Raw genomic sequence first — 23,016 nt, 5'->3', positions numbered from 1 at the left:
TTTTAACGCACAATTAATACGAGCTTTTTACTTGGTTTGGTTATTTAGAATTTATTAAAACTAGTGTGTGAATACAATATCAATCAAGTGACCACCTTTATTAGCAAACACAAGCTGCGATTTTGTAGCATCGATTTCGCGTTGTTTCACGGTAAAACGATCCATGGTTGAAATTGTACTGAATTGACGTATCGAAAACATATACGTTGAAGTCGATCGGTTGGTAAATGACAAAGTTATTCAGCGTTTACATACCGACATAAAAGATGGCGCACTCTGTACAACTTTCGACTTTTGAGTGCGTTGTACGAGTAGATTTTTCAACAAGTCTTTGTTTGCTTTTTCGACCGAATTTTGCTTTGCTCAATTTACTCGAGCGCATAGTCTGTCTGGAATTCGGTATTTCTAGCAAAAGTACCATAAGTGGAAGTGAATCTAGAAGCATAAGAAATGGATAATGGCTTTACGTTTCTATTTGCTTTTTCTAGTAGGAGAGAAACGTCGTAATAGAACTTTAGCCTTTTTACAAATTCAAATCACATTTGTGACTTTTATTGCAGCCCCAGCCAGGATATTAAGAAAAAAACCATATTTACAATACATTCACATGTCTGATTTGCTCATAAACATATTTAATAATTTTATAATCTATATGAGTACATACATACGTACAGAAATATATTTAGTATGGGCATTTTTTACAATCATTATTTTTTTTTTTTTGCTTTTTTTGATTCTATCGTCATAGTTTCCGTTTACATTTCCCCTTCTGGGTAATGTCAGAATGCCTAAATTCAGAATTTCTGCTGATAAGGTTGGATACAACCGGTGTTCTCTGGTAGATCACATTGACCCTTCAAAGAGTTGAAATATTTGTCACCACAGCTAACTCTCAATGCGTCACCGTTGCGACAAATGTAGTATTCGTTGCAACTTCTTAATGAGGCTAGCATAAAACCGTTCGTTTTGCCCCGACAAGCGTATCGTATATATAAATCTACATTGGATTCATGCGATTGCGGTGGTAACACGGAAATAGTATTGATTGGTTCTTGAGCAGGTCGCACAAAAACATTTGGTTTTATCGTTACGACAGATGCTTGTATTTTAATATCATTTGCATCTGCTGAGGAGCTACACACTGGGGGTGGTGTTGTTGGGCATGGTTCTGGCGTGGTAGTACATGGTTTTGGTGTAGTTGTAGTTATTGTTGAGCATGTTGTTGTTGTAGTGGTGCATGTTCTTGTTGTCGTGGTAGCTAGTGTTGTTGTTGTGCATGTGGATGTTGTAGTGGTGGCTGTTGTTGTGGTGCGTGTTGTTGTTGTCGTGGTAGCTAGTGTTGTTGTTGTTGTGGGAGCTGGTGTTGTGGTGGTGCATGTTGTTGTTGTCGTGGTAGCTAGTGTTGTTGTTGTTGTGGGAGCTGGTGTTGTGGTGCTGCATGTTGTTGTTGTCGTGGTGGCTGGTGTTGTGGTAGCTAGTGTTGTTGTTGTTGTGGGAGCTGGTGTTGTGGTGGTGCATGTTGTTGTTGTCGTGGTGGCTGGTGTTGTGGTGCGTGTGGTTGTTGTTGTCGTGGTAGCTAGTGTTGTTGTTGTTGTGGGAGCTGGTGTTGTGGTGGTGCATGTTGTTGTTGTCGTTGTAGCTGGTGTTGTGGTGCGTGTTGTTGTTGTGCAGGTTGTTGTTGTTGTGGTAGCTAGTGTTGTTGTTGTTGTGGGAGCTGGTGTTGTGGTGGTGCAGGTTGTTGTTGTCGTGGTGGCTGGTGTTGTGGTGCGTGTTGTTGTTGTGCAGGTTGTTGTTGTTGTGGTAGCTAGTGTTGTTGTTGTTGTTGTTGTGGGAGCTGCTGTTGTGGTGGTGCATGTTGTTGTCGTCGTGGTGGCTGGTGTTGTGGTGCGTGTTGTTGTTGTGCAGGTTGTTGTTGTCGTGGTAGCTAGTGTTGTTGTTGTTGTTGTTGTGGGAGCTGCTGTTGTGGTGGTGCATGTTGTTGTCGTCGTGGTGGCTGGTGTTGTTGTGCGTGTTGTTGTTGTGCGTGTTGTTGTTGTCGTGGGGGCTGGTGTTGTGGTGCATGTTGTTGTTGTTGTGGGGGCTGGTGTTGTCGTTGCTGTTGAGCATGCTGTGGTTGTGGTGGTGCATGTTGTTGTTGTCGTTGTAGCTGGTGTTGTGGTGCGTGTTGTTGTTGTGCAGGTTGTTGTTGTTGTGGTAGCTAGTGTTGTTGTTGTTGTGGGAGCTGGTGTTGTGGTGGTGCAGGTTGTTGTTGTCGTGGTGGCTGGTGTTGTGGTGCGTGTTGTTGTTGTGCAGGTTGTTGTTGTTGTGGTAGCTAGTGTTGTTGTTGTTGTTGTTGTGGGAGCTGCTGTTGTGGTGGTGCATGCTGTTGTTGTCGTGGTGGCTAGTGTAGTTGTGCGTGTTGTTGTTGTGCAGATTGTTGTTGTCGTGGGGGCTGGTGTTGTGGTGCATGTTGTTGTTGTTGTGGGGGCTGGTGTTGTCGTTGCTGTTGAGCATGCTGTGGTTGTAGTTGTGCATGTTGTTGTTGTTGTAGTACATGGCGCTGGTGTTGTTGTACATGGCTCCTTATCTCCACCACACGACGATTTAATATCACATTTCAGTAGTGCCAAATTATATTCCTGCCCACTTGGGCATACACCCGAGGCAATTACATTATTATCACAGCACTTGTACCACTCCGCTTGATTTTCGCCCACAACATAGCCGCTAGCTTTTCCTGCGCACGGTGCATTGGCAGCAGCTGGTCTAGGAACAGCAAACATTTCGCGATCCTCAATACATCCAGGATTCTGATCGACACATGTGTTTTTCTCAGAATCATAATAATTGGGACATTCCAACTCAACGCTTGCACCATTGTAGCACTGATAATATCTAGAGCAACTTCCGGGCACTATGGCCTTGAAACCATTTACCTTTTTGCGGCATAAAAAGCGGCTATACAAAGTATTGTCGACGGCGCGTGCATTCTGACTCAAACTGGCGGCATTTACAATAGCTGTCAAGGCCAATAAGGCGCTTAAAAATACTACAAACGCAAAGAAAAAATTAAATTAATATGTATGTACGAGTATTTTCAAAAAATCTAAAAAAAAAATGGAATGTCTGATATGAGGGATGAAGCATAGACGATATCAAAGGCTTTCTAAAAATTGGAGATATGCAATGTAAAGAACTTGTTTGTTTTTGGGAAATAGTATTAAAATGAGACATATTTCGGTGATTTTAGAAAAGATATATTTAAGTAAGATATAAGAAAAATATTAGACCCGACTGAAAGGGTAAGGCAGTTCTCCATTCTTCTCGCATGCGTCGTCAACAGATGATGTGAAAACCCGGAGTTTCAGCCGTAAACGAAACAACAAATTCGCAAGTCTAGAGATACTGGTAAGTATGATATATGCGTGCACGAATGATTGATTGACGGATAAGGTGCGAGAGACTAAGAGTTTTGATGTGACTTATAAGGTTGTATCTAGCGTATTTTCATGAACTCTAGCTATAGTTCATGAACGCATTTAACCTTATCAATGTAGTTTTAGAGCTGCCAAATGCGTAAAGAGATATACAAGTGGTAAAGACCGACATACGTAAGCACCTTATATATTTTAAGAGTCCATTAAAAGGAGTTTTCTATTTGCTGCGTTAAATGAAATTCGTATCCCTACGGCATTTTCTCAGCTCAAGCTAAGAAATACCTCCCCGAGATGATTGAATACGAATAAAGGTGATTTCCACCAGGGTGAATACCTGCCGTATGACTTTTTCCAGCTGATGCTGGAAAAGATTTTTCGAGCTGCAGAACTAAATGGCTCAGACATCATTTTTATAAGAAGCACATTCTTCCGATATCTGTGTCTCCAAACTCCCGGGTTGAAGCCTGCGTTTTACCCTTCTTTGATTTTTAAGCCTTCCTCTAGATTTTTCCGTTTTCTTTTTTATCCTTTTCCGTGCATCAATGGCAAGTTTTCCGAATTCAGTTAAAATTTAATTATTCGCAGACAATAAAACTTTTAACAACCTGGCATCCGAAATATTTCTAGTATTGATATAAATAATTTGCCCGCATATCGTTTTTTTCACCGCATGCTCTGATTCGGAGCCATAACATCTGCAGGGAGATGATTTTTTATAGTACATAGTTCTTTAGTTGTTCTTGAAACCCGATGAACCCGATCAAATTCAGCCAGACATGAGTATTTTATCCCGACAAATATCGGGATCTCAGGTTTGCTATTTTCAAATCCCGAAATCCCGAGCACGGCCTGTTAGTGAATGCATTACACTTTCCTTACATCGTATGCAGTTTCAGCAGACATTTCGAGGATCTAGACTTCGCCGGTGATATCTGCCACCCCTCTCACAAACTCACGGACATGCAAGCGAATGTGAACAGACTAGTTACGGTGGCACGCACTGTCAGATTGAAGGTCAACATCGCCAAGACGAAAGCTATGAGAGTCAACCACAATAAAGCAAGATCTCTAATGGTTGGCAGTTGTCCGGTGGAATATGTCGAAAGCTTCTGCCGCCTCAGTTGTAGTATCACCACAGGCGGCGGAGCAAATGAAGATGTCAACTGCAGGCTAATCAAAGCAAGGGCGGCGTTCGCACAAATGCATACAGTATGGGCGAGTTCATAAATCTCCAGGTACACTAAACTGCGAATATACAGCACACATGGTGCAGACAGTATAGTTGTAAACATGGCTTGTCCTCAACACCATCACACAGTAACTACAATCTTTCGTCAACAAATGCCTCCGCATCATTTGTAGAATATTGTGGCCGAGTGGCATTAGCAACGACGCGTTGTGAAGAGCAACGAATGAGAATCCCATCATATGGCAAATCAAACGCAGAAAGTGGCGTTGGATAGGTCACACGCTAAGAAAACTACCAGATAGCATCACGGGAATGGCACTCGCCTAGAAACCGCAAGGGAGCACAGGCAGCGGTTGGCCAAAGATTATTTGGATAAGGTTGATGTTGCGCCAGCTCGCAGATGCCGACATCACGTGCGACATCGCAAAAACAACAGCCGTGTACGATGGAAGAGTCTTGTTGAGAGCTTATGCTTCCGAGCGGAGTAAAGAAGGATATAAAAAAGAAAATTTCATTGTCCAACAAAAATCCTGTAGACCCAGATTTAAAATTTTATAAAAAAGTTTGGAAAATTCCACGAACTTTAAGTTCTACAGTTTTACATTACAGGCATTTTTAGAAAAAAATTTGATTAGCATTTTAAAGCCCTTTAAATTTTAATCTAATAAAGCCACTTGGAAATTGCCTAGACATTCGCGTTACTTTTTTATAATTTTATCCTCTGCAACATCATTTTGACTATACAAAAATAAATGTCGTGCTTTTGCTCTAAGTGCGTCTTTCACAGTTTTTTCCACTAAGTTGCTTGAAAATCTTAATTGAGCTCTTCATATTCACAGTACAGTGGTGGTTTTTATGAGAAGCTTTTTCACATACTGGATGAGGATGAGAATTGCACAGCAAAGGCTGTCGACTAATAGAAAAAACATTCTATGTTTTATGATCGCGTTCAGGATCTAAGACACGCAAATTACGCACATTCGTTTAGTTGTAATTTTATATAGGAAAAATTCTAGTATTTCTTTAAAAGTAAAAAAAAAGTTGGGATTGGTATGAAAAAAAACACTAATTTCATTCCAATATTTTTGAAAATGCCTCGGCATCACCCAGTCTCTTTGTACGAGTACTGAGAACTAAAGTTGCTTCAAACTTCCTTCAGAAGTGTGTGCGCATCACACGCAACCAACACAACCTTGCGCTCCTCAATTGCTTTGTATGTATGTAAGCATGGACACTTATGAACTTACCGATAGTTTTACTCATCCTACTGCCTTGTGCTGCTGGACTACACCACTTTCACACTATTCTTAATATCCTTTGCCTTAGCCGAAAATGACAATGCTAATGTGTTGGCAATGAGACCGGGGCTTGAACTTTGAGACAGCTTGCGAAATACGCTCTCTTATATACGAAATCAACTCATGGATAAAATCATTTGCAGCAGCGGCGTGAGGGTAATGCAATTTTATATCAAACATTTCTGTGGTCTTTAAGTAATTAAAATGTGCACATGCAGGCGTACATAGATATATGTGTACAGATAAGTACGGAACACAGATAGAGAGATACATGTGCGTAGTATGTGTGTATATACATATGAAAGCTATTAGATACAAATTAACGGGCGCTGCTCACGTGAAATGTTACCGTAGCGCCAGCACCGGCCAGCGCGAATTTTGAATCAGCTAAAAAAAGGAAAACTGGTGGCATTCTTTAAAATAGATTTTTGAAAATGTTACATTTTGCATTGATCACCTTGTCTGCTTATCATAGTTCCGTATGTATCGATAGCTTTAAGGTTGGCGGCTATCAAGTGAATGCTATCTGCACTGACATTTCGAAGGCTTATCTTGGATATCATCATAGTTTTGCTTTGCACTCCTTCAAATATTTCTGAAACGATTTCATCTTATAACTCACGTCGCCAAAATTTTTGGCTTACTATCTTTAATTAAAATGTGATCTCTTCTGACTTTTTCACTTATTCTCGATATCTTTTCTAACAAAATCGGGGACGTCCCTTCGTGGGTTCATTGATATTAATGCGCCATGTAGAAACATGCGCAGTTGCGATACTTTTTGTTTTTACTTTTTTGGTACCTTTGTTCAGCCATCTCGGGGGCATAAGGCCTCGACAAGAACCTTTCACTAGAAGAGTACACGGTCCTGGGCTGTTGCTTTGGCGCTCTCTGATGTGATGTCGGTATCTGCCAACCTTTTCCAAGTAATCTTTGGCCGACCGCGATCTCTGCTCTCTTGCGGGTTCCAGGCAAGAGAATGACACTCGTGATGCAATCTGGTGGTTTTCTAAGCGTGTGACTTATCCATCGCCACATTTTGCGTTTGATTTGCCTTAGGATGGGATTCTCATTGGTTGTTCTCCACAGCGCGTCGTTGCTGATGGTATACGGCCAGAATATTCTACAAAGAAAGATTGTAGTCTCTGCGTGATGGTGTTGGAGACCAGCCATGCTTCACTTCCGTACAACAATACTGACTTCACACATGAGCGAACGCCGGCCTTGCTCTTCATCTTCATCTGCTCCGCCGTCTGTGGTGATAGTGCAGCCAAGGTAGCAGAAGCTTTCGACAAATTCCACCGGGCTCCCATGAACCATTATATGTCTTGATTTATTCTGGTTGACTCTTATAGCCTTCGACTTGGCGATGTTGGCCTCCAGTCCGACAGTGCGTGCCAGCGTGACTAGTCTGTCCGCCTTCGCTTGCATGTCAGTGACTTTGTGAGAAAGGAGACAAATGTCATCGGCTAAGTTCAGATCCTCAAGATGTCTGGTGAAACTCTATGCGATGCCTCTTTAGTGCAGAGTCAGTTGGCTCATAACGTCGTCTAGGATGTTGGCGAAGAGAAGGGCGGCAGGCGACAACCTTGCCTTATGGAGCGCTGCTGCCGTTGTGGAGCGCTGCTAGTTTGTAGTTCTCGTAAAGGACTCTGATGTGGACTCAACGCCAGCCATATTGAGTCTCGCTTGATTGTGTCGAATGCCTCCTAAAAGTCAACGAACGGTATGCGAAATTGGGACGCGACTTAACTGATTGCTGTACTATGATGTGAAGTATGTTGGCTTGGTCAACAATTAATAGAAATTTGTCCGAGTTCAATAATTCCTCGAATTTATGAAACTAGACGTATTGTTATTATAGTCTTTCTGAAATTTCTTTTTTACGGTGTTGATCTTACAACTTACTCCGCCATATTGAACGTGTAAAATTCAGTTTTATTGCAATCTGCCTTAGACAGAATTTATTCCCGGTGTGAGAAACAGCAGTTGACAAATGCAAGCAATTTTTTTCAGGAAAACCAAAACCTATATATTATACACACCATATTTCGAAGTGTAAACAAAACACTGTAGGCCATATTAAAGATCTACGTGTATATTTCGACTCTAAACTCACATTCAGTAACAATATAAACTACTTAATTCCAAGAGTATACGCTATACTGGCCTTTTGTTTTTTGTTTTTATGAGGAGGAAGCATTGAAAGCCTAACCCCGTCAGTGTGGGACTTTAACACGAACTAAACTTTCTACCGTCACAGTACCAATTCCATTTGTACTACCGTTAAGTCGAGAGGCGGTTTGATAATTGATAACTAGTATCTATGTCTGGTTCTGTTCTGATGTAATACGTCGAAAGCCGAAACAGCTTATTACCTTCCTCTTCTTCGTGATTGGCGTGATAACCGCTTACGCGATTTTGCTCGATGATATGGATACGATTGACTTTTGATGCTGTGCGAATGGGCTATCGGCAAACCCTACCTAGATTGGTGTTGTCCTCTTTCCAGAAGGAGGAAGCTTGATGAATTTATTCTGCCTAAGCTCAAAGGAGTCACAATCCAGCTATCCAAAGATATTAAATGTCTTGAAGTAATCGTCGATAGTAAACTCCTTTAACACTAGAAAGACCAAAGCCGTCAATTTGACGGCATCTCGATTTCATTCTTAAATATTTTGCAAAATATGTTTTTGTTCATTTTCATATTTTATTACTTTTCCTAATTTGTCATTGTTTGCTCAAATAACTATAGAAAACTTTTAGTATATATGTGGTTTATGAAATTCCTTTAGAAATACCTAATAAGACCGCATACCGTCAATTTGACGGCAGCGATAATAGTAGAAAACAATGCTTTCTACGAACTAAGTATCCGTTTAATTTCAAATTTGAATTCTGTGTAATTTGTTATTGTCTTGCTTGTTTACATTAAACTTAGTGGTTGTTATGCAGACTGACAGAAATTGTTGTTGCATTCAATGCAAATCGACAAAATTGAGAGCGAGAAAGGGAGCAAAACAGGTGTTCAATTGGAATCGGAGAAATGGGAAGAATAGAGTAAAAAACTAAAATATGAGAAAAACGCATTCAGTAGTCGTTGGTGTTTTTTAGTGGGCAGTCGTGATTTAGTATTTGAATTCTGTGTAAGTTCTTATTGCTTGGCTTCTTTTCCATACACTGTAAACGTTGGTATATTTTAGTGGGTTATAAAAATGCATCGCTGTCTCACTACTTCCCAAATACAACAAGAACTGTCGCGATTGTGTGATGCACAAGAAGATGTATCAGGTGATGAGAGTTTTGACGATTTATCAATGAATCTCTCTGAAAACCTTGGTGCAGAATTTCAGCCGGAGCAGGTCACTTCTTTATAGATAATTGTCAAATGTGTTACATTCCTGGAGAAAATTTGACAGTCAATGAGCAGTTGTTTCCATCAAAAACTCGCTGTCCATTTTTACAATATATTGCAAACAAACCGGATAAATTTGGCATAAAGTTCTGGCTGTTGGTGGATGTCGAGAGTATGTATCTATGTGGTGGATTCTCTTATCTAGGAAAAGACGAAAACCGTCCGAACGATATTTCATTACCCGAAAATGTGGTTTTGAAACTAGTACAACCCTATTTCAAAAAAGGGCGAAACGTTACCACTGATAACTTTTTCACGTCGATAAATCTGGCTAAAAAACTAATGGTCGAAGAGACTAGTATTGTTAGAACAATGCGGCGTGCAAGACGAGAAGTACCACCAATTTGTAAAAATATTCGTACCACACGATATGAATCGTTTATACTGAAATCAGAGACTAATAAAACTCTTATTGTCTACAATTAGTGAACGATCTACGTGCAGATTATTTGAAAAAAAGAACTACTTCAGCTACGACTCAAAGGCAAGAAAGTAATTTTGAAACAAGTGAACAATCTACTACAAACAATAAGAGGCGGCAATGTCAAGTCAATCATAATTGTAAAAAAAATAGAATGTGTGAAAACTGCGCAATATGTAAAAAAGCTGTTTGTGGTAAATGTATAAAAGATTTAAAAAAAATATTATTTGTTACAAATGTTACTCGACTTAAGTACTATTCTTAATTTGTAACTATTAATAAAAATAAAATTTTAAATATTTTTGTTTAATTTCAAAGCAAAATATACAATAATTTCATGTGCATTCTGATTGAATCTCTAATACCGTCAAATTGACGGCTGCGGTCTTTGAAGGTATAGTTAGATACGCGACCCTTCTAGTGTTAAAATTAATACGTTGAAACAAAGACACAGAAAGCACTAGCAACCTTCTGGCAGTGCACAGGTGTCGGTGGGAAAACGTGGGGTCTTTGTCCTAGCAAGATTGGTGTCTACGTGGAATCCAGTGGAACAAAATTTCACTTTGCTCTTTGAATGCACTCATCTGTGTTTCAAGCGGAGGTGTATGCTGTTCAAGAAGCGATGAACTTTTTTGTGGAAAACAGATGGAAGGGCAGATCTGTATGTGTCAGCAGCGCACGCAAATCTTCAAGGGTAGTTGAGTCCGGTAAATCCAGGCTGAATCATGTCGATAGACATAATATCCTGATGCTAATATGGGTCCCGTAGCCGAATGGGTTGGTGCGTGATCACCATTCGGAATTCAGAGAGAACGTAGTTTCGAATCTCGGTGAAAGCAAAATTAATAAAAACATTTTTCTAATAGCGGTCGCCCCTCGGCAGGGAATGGCAAACCTCCGAGTGTATTTCTGCCATGAAAAAGCTCCTCATAAAAATATCTGCCGTTCGGAGTCGGTTTGAAACTGTAGGTCCCTCCATTTGTGGAACAACACCAAGACGCACACCACAAATAGGAGGAGGAGCTCGGCCAAACCCCTAACAGAAGTTTACGCGCCAATTATTTATTTTTTTTTAATATGGGTCCCGGTAAGCATGGGTGTGGCGGGTAACGAGATCTCTGACTCTTTAGTTAGGAAGAAGTTGGCCTTAGATCCCGTTCTGCCGTTCCCTTCTGTAGCCATCAACGCCACGGTTAGCAAACGGGTTACATTAACCCACAAGTGAGCCTGACAGACCGAGAGAGGCTGCAGATGGACAAAACTGATGTTACCTGTCATACCCGACCGACTGTGGCAGATTCTCCTGTCGTTAAGCAGAAGGGATTATAGGCATCTCGTTGGCCACTTTCTATGGGCGAAGCACATGAAAAAGGTAGGCATCTTAAACAGTGCACTCTGCCCGGCATGTGGAGAGAAGGATGAGACAGCGAACCACTTTCTGGGCGCCTGCCCGGCCTTCGCTCGAATCAGGCTTGAGGTCTTTGGCGCTGATGATGATTATGAAGCGACCACCTTGGCTGCTTGGCCCCACAAGATCTACTCAGATTTCTTCGGAGATTGGGTAGATTTAAAGAAAATGAGAAAGGGAACCCGAGTGCACTACATTGGACGTAATGTTATCTGAGCGCTGTACTTGCTAGTCTGTCCCGACAAAAAAACAAAAACCCACAAAAAAAAAATGATCCGTTTAGTGAATGTTGGATGTAGGTCGGATTCAACCTTTGAAATTATATTATGTCTTTGGTGATATCAACCAAGTCCATTTTTTGCATGAAATTTAGGTTCTTTGGGACCAGTTTTGCGGCAGTACTTTTGATAGATTTGCGGTTATTGATCAACTTTTCTTTCACTTTATTCTTGTTCCCATGTCACTCGTAAGCGTCTGTTTTCTTTAGAGTGCTATTACAGCAACAGTTTCCCAACATTTCTAAGGTTTTCTCACCTCCGAGTTTATTTTTAACGCACAATTAATACGAGCTTTTTACTTGGTTTGGTTATTTAGAATTTATTAAAACTAGTGTGTGAATACAATATCAATCAAGTGACCACCTTTATTAGCAATCACAAGCTGCGATTTTGTAGCATCGATTTCGCGTTGTTTCACGGTAAAACGATCCATGGTTGAAATTGTACTGAATTGACGTATCGAAAACATATACGTTGAAGTCGATCGGTTGGTAAATGACAAAGTTATTCAGCGTTTACATACCGACATAAAAGATGGCGCACTCTGTACAACTTTCGACTTTTGAGTGCGTTGTACGAGTAGATTTTTCAACAAGTCTTTGTTTGCTTTTTCGACCGAATTTTGCTTTGCTCAATTTACTCGAGCGCATAGTCTGTCTGGAATTCGGTATTTCTAGCAAAAGTACCATAAGTGGAAGTGAATCTAGAAGCATAAGAAATGGATAATGGCTTTACGTTTCTATTTGCTTTTTCTAGTAGGAGAGAAACGTCGTAATAGAACTTTAGCCTTTTTACAAATTCAAATCACATTTGTGACTTTTATTGCAGCCCCAGCCAGGATATTAAGAAAAAAACCATATTTACAATACATTCACATGTCTGATTTGCTCATAAACATATTTAATAATTTTATAATCTATATGAGTACATACATACGTACAGAAATATATTTAGTATGGGCATTTTTTACAATCATTATTTTTTTTTTTTTGCTTTTTTTGATTCTATCGTCATAGTTTCCGTTTACATTTCCCCTTCTGGGTAATGTCAGAATGCCTAAATTCAGAATTTCTGCTGATAAGGTTGGATACAACCGGTGTTCTCTGGTAGATCACATTGACCCTTCAAAGAGTTGAAATATTTGTCACCACAGCTAACTCTCAATGCGTCACCGTTGCGACAAATGTAGTATTCGTTGCAACTTCTTAATGAGGCTAGCATAAAACCGTTCGTTTTGCCCCGACAAGCGTATCGTATATATAAATCTACATTGGATTCATGCGATTGCGGTGGTAACACGGAAATAGTATTGATTGGTTCTTGAGCAGGTCGCACAAAAACATTTGGTTTTATCGTTACGACAGATGCTTGTATTTTAATATCATTTGCATCTGCTGAGGAGCTACACACTGGGGGTGGTGTTGTTGGGCATGGTTCTGGCGTGGTAGTACATGGTTTTGGTGTAGTTGTAGTTATTGTTGAGCATGTTGTTGTTGTAGTGGTGCATGTTCTTGTTGTCGTGGTAGCTAGTGTTGTTGTTGTGCATGTGGATGTTGTAGTGGTGGCTGTTGTTGTGGTGCGTGTTGTTGTTGTCGTGGTAGCTAGTGTTGTTGTTGTTGTGGGAGCTGGTGTTGTGGTGGTGCATGTTGTTGTTGTCGTGGTAGCTAGTGTTGTTGTTGTTGTGGGAGCTGGTGTTGTGGTGCTGCATGTTGTTGTTGTCGTGGTGGCTGGTGTTGTGGTAGCTAGTGTTGTTGTTGTGCATGTGGATGTTGTAGTGGTGGCTGTTGTTGTGGTGCATGTTGTTGTCGTCGTGGTGGCTGTTGTTGTGGTGCGTGTTGTTGTTGTCGTGGTAGCTAGTGTTGTTGTTGTTGTGGGAGCTGGTGTTGTGGTGGTGCATGTTGTTGTTGTCGTGGTAGCTAGTGTTGTTGTTGTTGTGGGAGCTGGTGTTGTGGTGCTGCATGTTGTTGTTGTCGTGGTGGCTGGTGTTGTGGTAGCTAGTGTTGTTGTTGTTGTGGGAGCTGGTGTTGTGGTGGTGCATGTTGTTGTTGTCGTGGTGGCTGGTGTTGTGGTGCGTGTGGTTGTTGTTGTCGTGGTAGCTAGTGTTGTTGTTGTTGTGGGAGCTGGTGTTGTGGTGGTGCATGTTGTTGTTGTCGTTGTAGCTGGTGTTGTGGTGCGTGTTGTTGTTGTGCAGGTTGTTGTTGTTGTGGTAGCTAGTGTTGTTGTTGTTGTGGGAGCTGGTGTTGTGGTGGTGCAGGTTGTTGTTGTCGTGGTGGCTGGTGTTGTGGTGCGTGTTGTTGTTGTGCAGGTTGTTGTTGTTGTGGTAGCTAGTGTTGTTGTTGTTGTTGTTGTGGGAGCTGCTGTTGTGGTGGTGCATGTTGTTGTCGTCGTGGTGGCTGGTGTTGTGGTGCGTGTTGTTGTTGTGCAGGTTGTTGTTGTCGTGGTAGCTAGTGTTGTTGTTGTTGTTGTTGTGGGAGCTGCTGTTGTGGTGGTGCATGTTGTTGTCGTCGTGGTGGCTGGTGTTGTTGTGCGTGTTGTTGTTGTGCGTGTTGTTGTTGTCGTGGGGGCTGGTGTTGTGGTGCATGCTGTTGTTGTCGTGGTGGCTAGTGTAGTTGTGCGTGTTGTTGTTGTGCAGATTGTTGTTGTCGTGGGGGCTGGTGTTGTGGTGCATGTTGTTGTTGTTGTGGGGGCTGGTGTTGTCGTTGCTGTTGAGCATGCTGTGGTTGTAGTTGTGCATGTTGTTGTTGTTGTAGTACATGGCGCTGGTGTTGTTGTACATGGCTCCTTATCTCCACCACACGACGATTTAATATCACATTTCAGTAGTGCCAAATTATATTCCTGCCCACTTGGGCATACACCCGAGGCAATTACATTATTATCACAGCACTTGTACCACTCCGCTTGATTTTCGCCCACAACATAGCCGCTAGCTTTTCCTGCGCACGGTGCATTGGCAGCAGCTGGTCTAGGAACAGCAAACATTTCGCGATCCTCAATACATCCAGGATTCTGATCGACACATGTGTTTTTCTCAGAATCATAATAATTGGGACATTCCAACTCAACGCTTGCACCATTGTAGCACTGATAATATCTAGAGCAACTTCCGGGCACTATGGCCTTGAAACCATTTACCTTTTTGCGGCATAAAAAGCGGCTATACAAAGTATTGTCGACGGCGCGTGCATTCTGACTCAAACTGGCGGCATTTACAATAGCTGTCAAGGCCAATAAGGCGCTTAAAAATACTACAAACGCAAAGAAAAAATTAAATTAATATGTATGTACGAGTATTTTCAAAAAATCTAAAAAAAAATGGAATGTCTGATATGAGGGATGAAGCATAGACGATATCAAAGGCTTTCTAAAAATTGGAGATATGCAATGTAAAGAACTTGTTTGTTTTTGGGAAATAGTATTAAAATGAGACATATTTCGGTGATTTTAGAAAAGATATATTTAAGTAAGATATAAGAAAAATATTAGACCCGACTGAAAGGGTAAGGCAGTTCTCCATTCTTCTCGCATGCGTCGTCAACAGATGATGTGAAAACCCGGAGTTTCAGCCGTAAACGAAACAACAAATTCGCAAGTCTAGAGATACTGGTAAGTATGATATATGCGTGCACGAATGATTGATTGACGGATAAGGTGCGAGAGACTAAGAGTTTTGATGTGACTTATAAGGTTGTATCTAGCGTATTTTCATGAACTCTAGCTATAGTTCATGAACGCATTTAACCTTATCAATGTAGTTTTAGAGCTGCCAAATGCGTAAAGAGATATACAAGTGGTAAAGACCGACATACGTAAGCACCTTATATATTTTAAGAGTCCATTAAAAGGAGTTTTCTATTTGCTGCGTTAAATGAAATTCGTATCCCTACGGCATTTTCTCAGCTCAAGCTAAGAAATACCTCCCCGAGATGATTGAATACGAATAAAGGGGATTTCCACCAGGGTGAATACCTGCCGTATGACTTTTTCCAGCTGATGCTGGAAAAGATTTTTCGAGCTGCAGAACTAAATGGCTCAGACATCATTTTTATAAGAAGCACATTCTTCCGATATCTGTGTCTCCAAACTCCCGGGTTGAAGCCTGCGTTTTACCCTTCTTTGATTTTTAAGCCTTCCTCTAGATTTTTCCGTTTTCTTTTTTATCCTTTTCCGTGCATCAATGGCAAGTTTTCCGAATTCAGTTAAAATTTAATTATTCGCAGACAATAAAACTTTTAACAACCTGGCATCCGAAATATTTCTAGTATTGATATAAATAATTTGCCCGCATATCGTTTTTTTCACCGCATGCTCTGATTCGGAGCCATAACATCTGCAGGGAGATGATTTTTTATAGTACATAGTTCTTTAGTTGTTCTTGAAACCCGATGAACCCGATCAAATTCAGCCAGACATGAGTATTTTATCCCGACAAATATCGGGATCTCAGGTTTGCTATTTTCAAATCCCGAAATCCCGAGCACGGCCTGTTAGTGAATGCATTACACTTTCCTTACATCGTATGCAGTTTCAGCAGACATTTCGAGGATCTAGACTTCGCCGGTGATATCTGCCACCCCTCTCACAAACTCACGGACATGCAAGCGAATGTGAACAGACTAGTTACGGTGGCACGCACTGTCAGATTGAAGGTCAACATCGCCAAGACGAAAGCTATGAGAGTCAACCACAATAAAGCAAGATCTCTAATGGTTGGCAGTTGTCCGGTGGAATATGTCGAAAGCTTCTGCCGCCTCAGTTGTAGTATCACCACAGGCGGCGGAGCAAATGAAGATGTCAACTGCAGGCTAATCAAAGCAAGGGCGGCGTTCGCACAAATGCATACAGTATGGGCGAGTTCATAAATCTCCAGGTACACTAAACTGCGAATATACAGCACACATGGTGCAGACAGTATAGTTGTAAACATGGCTTGTCCTCAACACCATCACACAGTAACTACAATCTTTCGTCAACAAATGCCTCCGCATCATTTGTAGAATATTGTGGCCGAGTGGCATTAGCAACGACGCGTTGTGAAGAGCAACGAATGAGAATCCCATCATATGGCAAATCAAACGCAGAAAGTGGCGTTGGATAGGTCACACGCTAAGAAAACTACCAGATAGCATCACGGGAATGGCACTCGCCTAGAAACCGCAAGGGAGCACAGGCAGCGGTTGGCCAAAGATTATTTGGATAAGGTTGATGTTGCGCCAGCTCGCAGATGCCGACATCACGTGCGACATCGCAAAAACAACAGCCGTGTACGATGGAAGAGTCTTGTTGAGAGCTTATGCTTCCGAGCGGAGTAAAGAAGGATATAAAAAAGAAAATTTCATTGTCCAACAAAAATCCTGTAGACCCAGATTTAAAATTTTATAAAAAAGTTTGGAACTTTAAGTTCTACAGTTTTACATTACAGGCATTTTTAGAAAAAAATTTGATTAGCATTTTAAAGCCCTTTAAATTTTAATCTAATAAAGCCACTTGGAAATTGCCTAGACATTCGCGTTACTTTTTTATAATTTTATCCTCTGCAACATCATTTTGACTATACAAAAATAAATGTCGTGCTTTTGCTCTAAGTGCGTCTTTCACAGTTTTTTCCACTAAGTTGCTTGAAAATCTTAATTGAGCTCTTCATATTCACAGTACAGTGGTGGTTTTTATGAGAAGCTTTTTCACATACTGGATGAGGATGAGAATTGCACAGCAAAGGCTGTCGACTAATAGAAAAAACATTCTATGTTTTATGATCGCGTTCAGGATCTAAGACACGCAAATTACGCACATTCGTTTAGTTGTAATTTTATATAGGAAAAATTCTAGTATTTCTTTGAAAGTAAAAAAAAAGTTGGGATTGGTATGAAAAAAAACACTAATTTCATTCCAATATTTTTGAAAATGCCTCGGCATCACCCAGTCTCTTTGTACGAGTACTGAGAACTAAAGTTGCTTCAAACTTCCTTCAGAAGTGTGTGCGCATCACACGCAACCAACACAACCTTGCGCTCCTCAATTGCTTTGTATGTATGTAAGCATGGACACTTATGAACTTACCGATAGTTTTACTCATCCTACTGCCTTGTGCTGCTGGACTACACCACTTTCACACTATTCTTAATATCCTTTGCCTTAGCCGAAAATGACAATGCTAATGTGTTGGCAATGAGACCGGGGCTTGAACTTTGAGACAGCTTGCGAAATACGCTCTCTTATATACGAAATCAACTCATGGATAAAATCATTTGCAGCAGCGGCGTGAGGGTAATGCAATTTTATCATTTGTTAAATATCAAAAATTGTTCGATATCAAACATTTCTGTGGTCTTTAAGTAATTAAAATGTGCACATGCAGGCGTACATAGATATATGTGTACAGATAAGTACGGAACACAGATAGAGAGATACATGTGCGTAGTATGTGTGTATATACATATGAAAGCTATTAGATACAAATTAACGGGCGCTGCTCACGTGAAATGTTACCGTAGCGCCAGCACCGGCCAGCGCGAATTTTGAATCAGCTAAAAAAAGGAAAACTGGTGGCATTCTTTAAAATAGATTTTTGAAAATGTTACATTTTGCATTGATCACCTTGTCTGCTTATCATAGTTCCGTATGTATCGATAGCTTTAAGGTTGGCGGCTATCAAGTGAATGCTATCTGCACTGACATTTCGAAGGCTTATCTTGGATATCATCATAGTTTTGCTTTGCACTCCTTCAAATATTTCTGAAACGATTTCATCTTATAACTCACGTCGCCAAAATTTTTGGCTTACTATCTTTAATTAAAATGTGATCTCTTCTGACTTTTTCACTTATTCTCGATATCTTTTCTAACAAAATCGGGGACGTCCCTTCGTGGGTTCATTGATATTAATGCGCCATGTAGAAACATGCGCAGTTGCGATACTTTTTGTTTTTACTTTTTTGGTACCTTTGTTCAGCCATCTCGGGGGCATAAGGCCTCGACAAGAACCTTTCACTAGAAGAGTACACGGTCCTGGGCTGTTGCTTTGGCGCTCTCTGATGTGATGTCGGTATCTGCCAACCTTTTCCAAGTAATCTTTGGCCGACCGCGATCTCTGCTCTCTTGCGGGTTCCAGGCAAGAGAATGACACTCGTGATGCAATCTGGTGGTTTTCTAAGCGTGTGACTTATCCATCGCCACATTTTGCGTTTGATTTGCCTTAGGATGGGATTCTCATTGGTTGTTCTCCACAGCGCGTCGTTGCTGATGGTATACGGCCAGAATATTCTACAAAGAAAGATTGTAGTCTCTGCGTGATGGTGTTGGAGACCAGCCATGCTTCACTTCCGTACAACAATACTGACTTCACACATGAGCGAACGCCGGCCTTGCTCTTCATCTTCATCTGCTCCGCCGTCTGTGGTGATAGTGCAGCCAAGGTAGCAGAAGCTTTCGACAAATTCCACCGGGCTCCCATGAACCATTATATGTCTTGATTTATTCTGGTTGACTCTTATAGCCTTCGACTTGGCGATGTTGGCCTCCAGTCCGACAGTGCGTGCCAGCGTGACTAGTCTGTCCGCCTTCGCTTGCATGTCAGTGACTTTGTGAGAAAGGAGACAAATGTCATCGGCTAAGTTCAGATCCTCAAGATGTCTGGTGAAACTCTATGCGATGCCTCTTTAGTGCAGAGTCAGTTGGCTCATAACGTCGTCTAGGATGTTGGCGAAGAGAAGGGCGGCAGGCGACAACCTTGCCTTATGGAGCGCTGCTGCCGTTGTGGAGCGCTGCTAGTTTGTAGTTCTCGTAAAGGACTCTGATGTGGACTCAACGCCAGCCATATTGAGTCTCGCTTGATTGTGTCGAATGCCTCCTAAAAGTCAACGAACGGTATGCGAAATTGGGACGCGACTTAACTGATTGCTGTACTATGATGTGAAGTATGTTGGCTTGGTCAACAATTAATAGAAATTTGTCCGAGTTCAATAATTCCTCGAATTTATGAAACTAGACGTATTGTTATTATAGTCTTTCTGAAATTTCTTTTTTACGGTGTTGATCTTACAACTTACTCCGCCATATTGAACGTGTAAAATTCAGTTTTATTGCAATCTGCCTTAGACAGAATTTATTCCCGGTGTGAGAAACAGCAGTTGACAAATGCAAGCAATTTTTTTCAGGAAAACCAAAACCTATATATTATACACACCATATTTCGAAGTGTAAACAAAACACTGTAGGCCATATTAAAGATCTACGTGTATATTTCGACTCTAAACTCACATTCAGTAACAATATAAACTACTTAATTCCAAGAGTATACGCTATGCTGGCCTTTTGTTTTTTGTTTTTATGAGGAGGAAGCATTGAAAGCCTAACCCCGTCAGTGTGGGACTTTAACACGAACTAAACTTTCTACCGTCACAGTACCAATTCCATTTGTACTACCGTTAAGTCGAGAGGCGGTTTGATAATTGATAACTAGTATCTATGTCTGGTTCTGTTCTGATGTAATACGTCGAAAGCCGAAACAGCTTATTACCTTCCTCTTCTTCGTGATTGGCGTGATAACCGCTTACGCGATTTTGCTCGAGTTTAAGAAAAGGCGCCAGTTGTTTCTTTCTCATGCTAACCGGCGCCAGTTAGACACACCAAGTGAGGCCAAGTCCTAAGTCATCTGATCTTACGAATGTAGAATAGGGCTTTCTCTTGCTCTGCTACCACCAGCTGGTACCACATCCAATACTTTCAAAGTCGGATCTTTTGCATCTATTCAGACGACATGACCCAACCAACATAGCCGCTGGATCTTTATTTACTCCCACAGGTCATCGTTCATTCGCCTGCGATACTCGCCGTTGCTAATGAGCAAAAGTTCAAAAATCTTCCGCAGAATCTTTCTCTCGAACACTCCAAGTGATGCCTCATCGGATGTTGTCATCGTCCAAGCTTCTGCGCTATACGATATAACGGGCATGATGAACGCCTTATAAAGTGTTTTGTTCGCAGAGAGAGGACTTTTCTACTCAATTGGCTACTCAGTCCAAAGTAGCGCTTGTTGGCAAGAGAGATTTTCCGTTCGATTTCAAGGCTGGCATTATTATCGATGTTAATACTGGTTCCCGCTTGTTACCACCCACTGTTTAAATAATTTGATGAGAGAGCAACCCCTATTAGTTCAGTTCTCCCTCGCCTGCCATGCTTCTCTCTATGCCATAGAAAGGTAAGTTTCTATGTCTGATATCGTCAGTTTAATAGCGTATACGCTTTTTTGGCGCTCGCATCTTTGCTTTGCCTGCGCGCTATACCAAAGTTACTGCATTATTTCGGGAGGGTACTCCCATATGGTCCAGTGCGCCTACAATTTTCGCTCAGTTTGCGGCATGTTTCACATTCAAGACTATTACTAAGCTGTGCCCGTTGGAACCTTCTAGCCATTGAGGCTCACTAAATGCTTCTTGTGGAATTTTCTTGACAATAGTATTAATTTTTGTTTTGTTTTTTTGGTATGCCGACCTGGGAGGTGAAATTTTCTAAGAGCCGACTCATACGTATGCTCGATTCACATGCGATATTCCCCGGCTCTTTTTGAACTGAGTTTGGTAGTACCTGCGGACCAAACCACCCCCTCGCCTCGCTGTTCTGCTTTTTGCCCTCGGTATTACCACTTAAGATATTTAAGATAGGTGGCAGGATATGCTTATTCACTCATTTGTCTGCGTTTATTGTCATCATGTCTCAGCCTTCGCATAATTGTTGAGGCTACGTTACTACCATAGTTGCACATTTCTTCAGATTCTAGCATATGTGTATTGTACTAGGCTAGCAGCAGTCATGCTCTCGCCGAAATTTGAGCGCCACATGCTTCGTTCCCTATCAAATCTAGAGCATTTTAACAGGGCATGCTCAGGCGTTTCATATTTTTCTTGGCAGTATAGGCAAAATGAGGAGTAAGTGTGCTTGTGTTTGTAAAAATACTGCCTGATACAGCCATCTCCAGTTAAAAACTGTATCTGCATGAAGTTCACGTTTCCATGTGTTCTCCGGATCCATTTCTGTATGTCGGGGATCATTGTGAAAATGGTTCTTCCCTTCCCACTATCGTCCCATTTGGTCTGCCAGTTTTGCAGAACGGTATCATCGATCCTCTGTAGGGCGTCCCTCAGTGAGGCTTTGTTACCAGATACCCACGCCTTTTTTGCATGGTGGTATTTTTGTTTCATGCATTTTACCTTTTTATCGAGGGGGATTCTGCCTGCTTTTACCACTGCTGCTTCGTCAGATATGGTCCTACAGCCTCTAATGATTCTGACATTGCATAAGCTGTACACCCGTTTAGCCTCTCTCAAGTAGCTGGGATATTTCACTACGTCAAACCACACTTCCACAGCGTAAAACAGGATCGAGTTGCAGACGCTTGCTAACAATACTCTCATTTGTTGTCTTGGTCCACCCACATTGGGCATCAGTGACGATAAAGCCGTGCAGGATTTTTGTAACTTTCGTACTTGCGTATTCCAGATGCTTCTGTCGATCATTACCCCTAGATATTTTCTGGTATCTGTTGATGTTATATTGTGACCACCAACCATTACATTCATTTATTTTTCAGTTACATAAGGACATATGTGTGCAGATGGAAGTATTTATTTTTTAATTAATTTATTTATTTATTTATCTACTCGAAATATAATCAGAAATAATCATATTACATAATCAAGGCCACTAGCAGTGCAGGCTAAAGACCTGTTCTAAATTCAAGTACGAAAGTGATATTGATGGAACATATGTATGTACATGTGTTTCCTCTAAATAGAACGTAATGTAAAATTTATCAAAAGATCACATATGTATGAATGTACGTATGTGAGCCACATACACACGTGTTAACACATTCTACATGACTACAGTTTAAAATATTAAAATTAACAAATTTGCCACTGAGACAATCATTAATAAAGAGGAGATATGAAAGTATGTATGCATGCTACTAAAACGCGTATTCTTACACATATACATACATAGGTAAATGTCTGCGAATTTATTAACATAATATTGACATTAGAATAATTACTTTGAAAATGGCTGTTTCTGGGAAATTTTTTAGATGCATTGTTAAATGAAAAAAATGTACAAATTTTTGAAATAATTCAAGTTGTATTCTCTTTTTTCGGGTATTTAATAGTAAATGTATACGTATATGTATTATAACGGGTGATTTTTTAGCTATTATCTTTTTAAACAGTTGGTTTAAACAGCTGACGCACGTTTCGTGTTTTGTTTCACAGTCAAACATCTTCAGTTTGGTCTATAATTTAACCATGAATCGTCTTACAAACGAACAACGCTTGCAAGTCATTGAATTTTATTATAAAAATGTATGTTCTGTTAAGAAAGTTTATCGTGCGCTTCTTCCATTTTATGGTCAGTTTAATCCACCCAAGCGGCTATTCGAGCTATTGTGACTAAATTTAGAACCAAATTTACATCACTGGACATCAAACCACCAACTCATTTACATAGAGTGCGAATTGAAGGAAATATCGCAGCTGTATCGGCCAGTGTTAATGATGACCATCAATCATCGATTCGTCGCCGTTCACAGCAATTGGGCC

General features: G+C 40.9%; 1 protein-coding gene across 1 annotated transcript; it reads right to left on the bottom strand.

Moving 5' to 3' along the window:
• Nucleotides 1-744: 744 nt before the first annotated feature.
• Nucleotides 745-14,680, bottom strand: LOC129248685 (mucin-2-like; the record flags this gene model as incomplete). Its single annotated transcript, XM_054888315.1, has 2 exons — nt 745-3,035; nt 12,494-14,680. Coding segments are annotated over 2 exons (4,428 nt in total), but the record flags the coding sequence as incomplete, so codon positions are not given.
• Between the last annotated feature and the right edge of the window lie 8,336 nt (nt 14,681-23,016).

Source organism: Anastrepha obliqua, chromosome 5 (genome assembly GCF_027943255.1).
Source record: "Anastrepha obliqua isolate idAnaObli1 chromosome 5, idAnaObli1_1.0, whole genome shotgun sequence".
Lineage (NCBI taxonomy): Eukaryota > Metazoa > Arthropoda > Insecta > Diptera > Tephritidae > Anastrepha > Anastrepha obliqua.
This window is presented reverse-complemented; position numbering and strand designations above follow the sequence as displayed.